The sequence below is a fragment of the Mugil cephalus genome, chromosome 16 (genome assembly GCF_022458985.1).
Source record: "Mugil cephalus isolate CIBA_MC_2020 chromosome 16, CIBA_Mcephalus_1.1, whole genome shotgun sequence".
Classification (NCBI taxonomy): Eukaryota; Metazoa; Chordata; class Actinopteri; order Mugiliformes; family Mugilidae; genus Mugil; species Mugil cephalus.
The window spans coordinates 18,962,454-18,972,123 of NC_061785.1; the positions used below are offsets into that span (position 1 = coordinate 18,962,454).

The 9,670-nt window shown below is 42.8% G+C and overlaps 1 protein-coding gene across 3 annotated transcripts; it reads right to left on the minus strand.

Annotated features, from left to right (window-relative positions):
• Positions 1-685: 685 nt before the first annotated feature.
• On the minus strand, positions 686-9,199 carry tbc1d24 (TBC1 domain family, member 24). 3 transcript variants are annotated; one of them, XM_047609832.1, is made up of 9 exons: positions 9,057-9,169; positions 8,808-8,926; positions 5,675-6,779; positions 5,095-5,100; positions 4,811-4,969; positions 4,616-4,679; positions 3,390-3,485; positions 1,924-2,170; positions 686-1,758 (listed from the first exon to the last, which is right to left on the minus strand). In XM_047609832.1, the coding sequence occupies exons 3-9, from the start codon at positions 6,652-6,654 to the stop codon at positions 1,604-1,606; spliced, it is 1,707 nt and encodes a 568-aa protein (XP_047465788.1). In that variant the 5' UTR covers positions 6,655-6,779; positions 8,808-8,926; positions 9,057-9,169; the 3' UTR covers positions 686-1,603. The 3 variants fall into 3 exon arrangements, with proteins under 3 accessions (XP_047465788.1, XP_047465787.1, XP_047465789.1); XM_047609831.1 differs by lacking the exon at positions 8,808-8,926 and having other exon boundaries at positions 9,057-9,199; XM_047609833.1 differs by lacking the exons at positions 5,095-5,100; positions 9,057-9,169 and having other exon boundaries at positions 8,808-9,050.
• Between the last annotated feature and the right edge of the window lie 471 nt (positions 9,200-9,670).

Consider the following 9,670-nt stretch of genomic DNA (forward strand, 5'->3'; position numbering starts at 1 on the left):
AGTTCATAGCAATGACAGTCCTTGATGGCAGCAGCCATCCCCAGCAGGATGCAGCCTGACACAGACACGAATGCAGTTTAGGAACAACTCAAAAAACAGCACAAGGTGTTGACCTGGCCTCTAAATTCACTAGATCCCAAATCGTTCAAGTACCTGTGGGATGATCCACAGAGGCCCCTCCCCTTAACCCACAGGACCCAAAGGCCCCGATTAATAACACTGTGTTACCAGACACCACAGGACACCCTCAGAAGACCCATATCCATTCTCTGATGAGTCACAACTGGATTTGCAGCAGTGGTGTTCCTACACATAATAGTAGGAAGGTGGTCATAATGTTATGGGTTTTAACAGGTTTTGATCCAAGTAAAGAGTTATAAGAAACATAGAATTTGTACTGGTGCCAAACATGTGCACAGAAGCCATAAATATTGTTGAGTTGAATGACATGGGTTTTATGGAGAAAAGTCACTTTGGGAACAGACAGACTTTAATGTAACTATGAGTGGAGCAACACACAAGAACACGGGGATTATGGAGTTAAACTGAAAGTCAGCTGACTTTAAAAAGGCATCTGGCACTCTTTTGTGACACTTAAGAATTTTAACCCTCCCTCAGTGGGAACAGAGACGTGACGGACAGAAATATCATTATGAAGCAGGGAAACAACAAAGACAAGAGCCACTACTGAAAACGTATTGCTGTATTTTCATATGTAGAATACATTTGCACTTACTCAATTGACACCGGAGCACATATTTGAACATACAAGCAAGATGCGTAATCCCAATAACACCATATTGGACTTCTTTTTTTTTTTTTAAACTACTGGACGGAAGGAACAGGAAAGTGGGAGAGGAGAGGACAAGGGAGAAGAACAAACTGCATTTATCTCCTTTACACCAACTTTACCATATACTTTAAATGGTTTTCTTATCCACATAAATACCCTTATACTATACAGGAAACTGCCATGGACTCAAAAGGAAAGCTTTGATATAAGTGCAAAATGGCAACACTCAAAATCACCATTAATATTCACATACATTTACTCCATTAATTCATTTATCAGATTTCTCACCTACAGTAAATCAAATGTAAATCTCACTTCCTTTACCACAGTACTAACATTTACCACAATATGAATTCACACATGTTGTGAATCTCAGTTTGTCAACATGACCTAACAAGTAATTTTTTTATTAAGACTGCAGAGCTATCTATACACTAATTTTGGCAGATTGACATGAACCACAAAGCATGAAAGTAGCTCAGCAGGACCATGAACTCCGACATAGTACACCATAACACAAGTCTGTCAACACAACAGAAAAAACAGAAAACAAACAAAAGCATCACATTTTCATTGAAATTTGGGTAAACCGCATTAATATAATATAATCTAAACTCAATTTGTAGGACGGACATTGTTGCGTTTGCATATCTGAGTTTTTCCACCTACAATATTTTAGGACTTGACTTCACACATGTGGACACGTGATAATGCTTTTATAGGCTTTAATAGTTAAAAATGTGTCTGCATGATATGCACACACGTCTGCAGTGTGTGTGGATGTGTGCTTGTAAACAAGTGCTGTTAGCATTATGAGGCCATGGCATCCTGGAAGCCCCACACTTCTAGCAGTGCAACCTGGAAGCTCTCTGCACACAGGGGCGGGTTGTCAAAGGTGGCGCACCTGCCAGTGCGCCCGTGGTTCAGCTCAGAGTCAATGTACAGAGCATTGCCTTCTCCTCCACCTAATCACACACAAGATTACAGAGTTTTTGCGTGAGTTGCAAGTTAAAGACAAAAATTGCAATGCAAAAATTACCATGTAGTGTTAAATACATTTTTTAAAAAAAGCAGTTTTGTTCCCTGAATGGGATAACAGCCACTCTATTACCCAGTTAAAATCCACTCACCCACTATGATGGAGTCAAAGTTTCCAGCCATGAACATTGAAGTATTCTTGGAATTGAGGTTGAAGTGGCGGGCGGCGAGAAACGGCGACAGATCTCCAGCAGGTTTTTCTGGCTGCTCCAAGCTGTTGTTGTCTGTATTCTGGCCCTCGGAGGACGCCGTGTCTTCCTGACCCTGGGTCTTAATGGAAGAGGCTAACTCAGGGTGGCGGATCACCACCCACTCAAAGCGCTCCATCTCTGGCTTCATCTAACGGGTAAAACAAAGCAGTGATCGTTACCAAAAAGTGTACAGAAGCAAGCACACAACGCACCATCCCACATTGATTTCTGGCAAAAGTAAAATAGGGAGTTGCATATTTTCTGTTTCTCAAGCTCCATGCCGATGCACACTGCAGGTTTTTGGGGTTATTTTGTGAACTGGCCTTATTGTTTTTGAAGCTTACCACGTGTTTGCATCTTCAGCAAAATCTCTCTTTCCTTTGTCATCTGTCATCACACCCAAAACATGCTTTTAGGTGCCACTAGTCCCTGACATGGTGCTGATTGGTTGAACCACTGTGGTTCTGCCACTAGCACATAATTTAAAAGCCTGGTGACATGGATTACAGATTGAAACGTGTACACCTGCATCCTGGAGAGCATTCTTCATTTGCTACATAACAGTATTGATTTTGGCAAACAACTGTCACTGTGAGCCATGTATCAGCTCCTTTGTTGCACAGACCATCACTGACATGACACAGTTACTCAAGAAATTGACAATGACCCTCAAACTAATTCAATATGAGCAACACATGTTAAAAAGCTACTCGACGCAGTGTACATTAGTTTATTTCAAACTGAATGTACTGAAGCACAAAGTCTAAGGAGCAAAAGTCGGGACCGTATGCCAGCGTTCCTTCCTCTCTCCTTGTCTCCAGCTGACTGTCTCTTATGTGTCTCAGGTGTGGTGTCAGGTGAGGGCCTGGTCAGATACTACTGGATCAGGTTACAGGAGTTTCCGATGTTTGTGTGCTTAAGTATGAGTGTTTGAGATGAGTGTGTTTTCTGGTGTGTTGACCTAGCCAGCCCACAGACACACATGAACACAGACAGTCCTGTAAATAATTCATAGAAGGCATTAGGAGCCCAGTCTTGTTTTCTATTTCTAGCTCAGGTGTTGCCGCACGGTTGCCACCAGAATAATGCAACGTGCAAGTGTTTTTATAGAGGAAGACGTTGCAGTGTTTAGTAAATTGTTATTAGGCAACTGCTTCCAAATGGGGGAAGACGACATAGCAGCTAGATCTAGCCAGACTGAGATCAGCACATATGAAATCAGGATGGATGGTTCCCTCTGGTGGCTACATAGTGGTACTGCTTTAATGTAAAACCGTTGCTCTTTTAAATGATCCCCTAGGAAATGTTATGACTCTAAATGATATTTAAATGAAGAAAGAAAGGCAAGATAATGTTAGTAAGCTTACCCTGAATACAAAACACTCCCCTGTGCCAAAGAAGCTCAGCTTATTGCCTCCTCTCTTCCGTTCTTCCCAGTCTGTAGACAGAAAGGCTCCACATACCTAAAGAAGGAAATTCAATGAATGAGATTTATCGGTTTGACTTTTTCACATGCATTGGATCTATTACATAGAGTACTTAAAATAAACAACAAAAATAATTATCTGTGATAGTGAAAGACTGCTGTATGTAAAGTACCAATGTTCATGCTGGGATCACTTCATAGCAGCATAATCCAATCATCCAAGACCTGTGCAGCCATGACCTTTGATTTATTTCATTGCTGGCTGTGAACTGGGATCAAAGTCTATTTTGAATGCACTAGGCCACTGTGAATCTCCTTAGAGAAAAAAAAATCATTATGCTCACTATGGTCAGAAAGGACCTGCAGTTTGCTAGTGGATGAAACAGTTTGGGATTCAGTACAATAATTTTATAAATTGCTTCCTCCAGCTCCCCATATACCACAGTACCTGCAGCTTCCTGGCAGTCAGGAAACAACAGGTTCAACTGATTCAAGTCACTTGTGGCAGAAAGGCTTTAAGCACTGGTGTCCCCCAGAGATGTATCCTCTCCCCACTGCTCTTCTCCCTCAACACCAACAACTTCACCTCCAAAGACCCAGCTGTTAACCCCCTGAAGCTGAATGCTGATGAACCTGCGTATCTGCAGGAGGTAGACTGGTGCTCTGGTGCAATTGGAACAGCCTGTAGCTCAACATGCTTAATGAGATGACAGTGGACTTTAGGAGATAACACAACAGGATACATCCAAGTGAGGCCTTTAAGATTCTGGGAACTACAGAAGTGTGCCACTAACACCCACTCCATCCTTAAAAAAGCCCTGAAATGGAGGTACTCTTCACAGCCATCTATCCTGAGCACAACTATCCTGTTCTTTGAAGCAGCCACAAAACAGACTACAGCAAACACTAAGAGCAGCAGAAAACTAGGCCAGAAGCTACAAGAAGATGCCTAATGTTAGTTTTGCTAGGATTGCTTTTACTAGCCAAACACAACTACAGTTGCAGTCACCACAAAATATTTTCTGTCTTCATTCGACTGATATCCAAGTAAAGTAATCCTCTCCTAACTAATCGAAGGAAAGATACTATGTGCATAATATTTAATAATCCATTTGGCTATGTGTGGAAAAAAAACAAAACATTTTAACACTAAAATGTGTTGCTTACATCGCCATCTGTGGTCCGGATGAGGAGCAGAGTTGGTTCATAGCCTTCACAATGCGAGTAGAATCTGGAGGAAAACACAAATTACACATTTCTTAAGAGCACTTAATACCTAGGATCATAATTTAGCAGCTTAAAAACCGAAAGGAACAGCCCAAAGCAGGATTCTCGTGTTGCCGAGAGCACGGCGAATCGTACCTGTTCAAGCTGCAGCCGTGGGTGGAGGTGGTAAAGAGGAGTTGCGGCTGGCACAGGGCAAAGCGCTCAGGGATCCACGACCAAATGTCACGCATCTCCTTGACACTGACGATCTCAGACGAGAAGGTGTCTGGGTTGAGTGCCAGCTGCACGTTCCGCCTAGGGATGCCCCGCAAAGAGGTGGAGAAATTCAGAACGAGGGGCTCGTCCAGCAAAGGGGAGATCACACAGCCAGTCACACATGCACATGAAATGGAAAGTGAAGCATGTAGAAGAGAACCCACCTAGGACTGTAAAAGAACCAATGCAGTAAACACAGGAGTGCAGTAGAGATGAGACAGAAGGTGGAGTATGGAAAATCGTGGCACAAACCAAACAAAAAGGAAACAGACAATGAGAAAAGTGTGCGAAGAAAAACACAAACTGTTCCCCAGGTCAGAATATAAATGCATGAAAGAAAAGGACGTCGGAGCCAATGAAACGAATTAAAGTGCTTGAGAAATGATTTGATTGCAATCTATCATAAAATATCACATCCACACTAATTTGTATTTAAGAAAAGTCTAAAGTCGTCCTGTTCTTTTTAACACTGCATGCCACTCATTCTGTGCATACCACTGTGATCTGATTTAAAGTCCTGGAACTCTGTCTTATTTTTAAACTCCTTAAAGAAGACGCACAAAAAGTTGTACAGTATATATACTTTTTTTTTTTTTTTTTTAAGATGAGATAATGCTACATCCTCGATAACAATGATGTGCAGAGCCAAGTACTAGACTTACTAGAAGTGTAGCCTAGTTTCTGAATGAAAACGACTAAAAGGATGGTCACAATTGACCCATTAAAATATATTATCGACATTACCGCTTCTGCTTGACAGTGATTCCTTTCTGCTGCAGAGACTTTTCATTCGTGAGCTGCAGCAGGGTGATGTCCTTACGGCTAAACAGACGGATGGAGAAGGCCTTCTCTAGCAGCTTGTCAGGACTGACGATGGAGGCAATGCCCGCGACAAACGCCTGAATGTCCGCCTTGATTTTGCTTGAATCCTGCTGCTGCTGGCCTGCCTGCCCCCCTGCTTTGTGCTTGCGATAGAACTTCAGCAGGGCTATGGCCACTCGATAGAGAATCTTGTAGCCCTCTACTAGGTACACATCAAGGACCCTGACCATATGACTAAAGGGCAGGTCACCAAGCACCCAGCGCTGCCAGTCCGAGTACACCTCCAACACATCCTGGGCCGTGGCGACGATCAGTTTATGAGCGGCCGCGCAGTACTTGTTGGCCAGGTCGCCAAAAGTCATGCAGCTGGACTCGTAGGCCAGGAAAGTCTGGTCCAGCAGTCGTTTACCCGGCTCGTTGCAAGCCAGGATGCGGCTGACATGCTCAAAACATTGAGCTTCGTCTACGCTGAAGTGCAGGAGCAACGACGTAACAGCCGGAAGCGATGGGCAGTGGGAGATGTCTGGAAACTGTCCAGCCAGGCAGTTTATAATCCGATGGGCTGAGGTTACCGCCTCCGCTTTCAGGCAGTACCGCGGCACGGGGTTTCCATCCACAAACTCTGGAAGCGGGATGTGGGAAGAGGGCTTCTTCGTAGCTGCACTGCCCACGATGTCACGATACACTTCTGCGTCTGGGGTAACCGTACGACAGGGAATGGCTTTGATGAGCTGCTGGTAGACTTGCGCTCGAAGTTTGTGATTCTTGGCCCAGTAGCCTTGTCGGGCCATCTGCTTGAACTCTTTCAGGTCTTTGCAGTCCACCTTGGTCGGCCCGCTGCTGTTGGCCAGATCCCCCATCTGTTTCCAGTCCACGAAGCTGCCATAGTCTTCTTCAGCCATGGTGCTGGAGACCTGCAGGACGGCCCAAGTATAAAGAGAGGACCTAGGCTCTGAGGTATCACTAAGCGTCTGTCCTCCACACAGCAGACAGCGAGCGTATTCTTATTAACTGCCCATTGTGGTCACTGGAAAACACAAAAGAGAAAAAAGAAGAGATTGAGTTTTATCATCATAAACTATGGATAAATATAGAAACAATACAGACAATAATCAAACTCCCAGTCTTCACGGTTACTGCTCTGTAATAGAACATAATGTATCAAATTAGGAACATGTTCCAAAACCTGTTGGAGCTCTCAAGAGCCTCCGGGAACTGTTTTTCTGTAATAAGAAAATACCTACATTACTATTACTTGAGGATGACACATATGATTAAATCTGTTTCCATAGGAGATGATTTGTAGCATCTATTATAGAGTAGCCATTATATCTTTCTAAAACAATTAGCCAGTTTCACTGATTAAATTAATATTAATACTAAAGATCTTCACATGGAAAAAGCCTGGTACAGTTCATGTGTTGACGTAAATCCTATCATCAGTGGAATGCAGTGAAAGGCCATCTTATTGACATGACAGCTTCTTCAGATGACCTTTAATGCACAAATATCTCTCAAACAGATTTATGAGACTACTGGAATCTGCAGTGTTGAGGGAAATAAAAACACTGAAAAATTCAGCAGGCAGCAGTATATATTTCTTTCCGAGTCACTCCAGTGCTTATCCACAAGTCACGGGAAGATTCGCGTCCAAACGACCGTTTAAAGTAAACCATATTTTGCGATGGTTGATAATCAGCAGATCATTTTGCGCTGTTTTTCAGCAAGTCACATGAGAGATGCATGTCCAAAGATCATTTGCACAAGCACTGGAAATCGTCATAAATCGTCATAAAATGCTCAGGTCATTTCTAAGTCAGGCGGACACTGACGGGATACTACATGTAAAACGAGAAGCACTTATGATGAATCAGCAGACATGAATCTGAGAAAAAAATGAAAGAAAAAAAAAATAAGTGTGTCAATCAATTTAAAACACTCGTACATCCAGTCTTGCTTCTAATTATGTAAAGGATTTAGCATTTAAGCTAAAATCACTTAAACTGCTGAACATCAGGGGTCAAATCCAATTATTTTTTTTATATATATATATAAACAAAACAACAAAAAAATGTAAACCTACAGAATAATTACAATTAACATCCTCATTTATGAGTCATACACAAATCCCAGTCTTAAACAAAGAGCATTCAATGGATGTCTATACTGAATCCTGTTTTAGACTCCCAGGCTTTCCTGAATTCCAGCAATTACTCTAATTCACTTCACTGTAACATGATAAAATATGATAAGATGGACCTTATTATCTGAGTTGGGAATTTACCTTGGAGCACACAGTGTCTGCAGTATTTGTAAAACTTGACCACGTTTCTATAACAACACTGCAGCCAATCAGTGGAGATGAGATTGACAGTGGGCTGGAGACTTTACAGATCCTCTATGTTTTGTACGTTACTGAATGTGCTGCAGCTGCATTATCAGCGTGGTTTAACGCATGCATCTGAAAACGTGCGTCCACATTTTGGGCGCATTGCGCCTCACATGCTAAGATTACTTCAAATCGAGGGTAAATGAAAACATTCAAGGTAGCGCGCGGAACAGGAAGATCGGCATTATTAGCCTTAAGTGAAAGTGCACTGAAGATTAAACTGCACCTCGTCGGAACTAGACAGACTGCTGCAGGCGAACCAATGGTTTCTGTTTTATCCTAGGGGCTAAGCAAATGCAGAGAAGGCGCTATGTTGACATAACAGTAGTGAACGGCAGAAACGTGTCGACATACACTGAAGTGACACTTAAAGTGGCCGTGCTTTCAAATCGTGTCAGCTATTAATGTCAGCTGGTCTGGAGGCAGGTGGACGTGAAAGACGCGGTGGACACAGGGTCACAGTATGTTTAACATCCCCGCCAGAGTCGGTCTGATACTCCCTTTTCCACTCACACTGGCCAAGTTAGCATTGCTAGCCGTCAGCTAGCCACAAGCTGCTCCAGCCGCAGTGGTTCAGCTGCTAACGAAGCCTCCGCGAGACACACGGAACCAAACCCGCGACGACACAAACACCCAAGACAGCAGAAAGCATGTAGAAATACGAACCGGCACAACAACACGCTGGTAGAATATTCTTTCTAGCGCCAATATCGTCCACCACAAATGAATTTTGTCCACAGGATGTCTTGGAGTTTGTGGACGTGAAGAGCTTCCAGCATGAATTTCTACGAAAAAAACAACAAAACGGTTCATTCACGTGAAGCTGGTAAAATTAATTTCTGCACTGCACAAGACCGACGACAGGTGAACGAACGATAACTCGCTGACGGAGGAATAAGCGGCCGCTGTCCCTACCTGGACGTGAGATGTCTTGAGACGTGAGGCAGCTTTCATATTAAGTTGTCTGGAGCATGCGCAGTGTCTCCGAGCCTGGTCAGTCTCAGTCTGCAGAGGGGAGCTCAGGTGGGTTGGTTAAATAAATGTCCACTCCTCTCTGGGACTATTTCACATGAGTGGAAGATTTAAGTTATTTTAATGATTATTTTTATTGATCTATTTTAGGAGATAATGTCAGGATTTTAAGGTTATAAGTAAAAAAAATAATAAAATAAAACAACAACAGAACTAGTTCCTCTGTTATGAACTTTATAAATCAATGCCAACCACTTATATCACATACAAATATCTAGGCAATTAAGAACTGTTCTGACTGTATCAAATGAACACCACAAAATCCTATCATCGCCTAAGTGTATAATGACTAATAACATAGCTCATTCCTTACCTTAAGGATCTACTTGTGGGAACATTGAGAGATCTTTGTAATGCCAGATCCCAGTATTTGATTTGTCTTGTTTACTTGCAGACTTGGTCTGTAAAATGAGTGATGACACAGGCACAGGACAGGAAGTGCAGTTGCGAGGCCATCAACAACCCCTGCCTTTGTCCAGGACTCAAAGCAACCACCA

Bases quoted from the DNA above. Each gene is read 5' to 3' on its own strand.
- tbc1d24 (XM_047609831.1), bottom strand. From the start codon at position 6,654: ATGGCTGAAGAAGACTATGGCAGCTTCGTGGACTGGAAACAGATGGGG. The intron at 4,680-4,810 runs GTACGATTCGCC...GTTTTCCTCCAG, and splicing joins CACGGCTGCAGCTTGAACAG to ATTCTACTCGCATTGTGAAG. The intron at 2,171-3,389 runs GTAAGCTTACTA...TTTACCCGTTAG, and splicing joins GGGAGTGTTTTGTATTCAGG to ATGAAGCCAGAGATGGAGCG.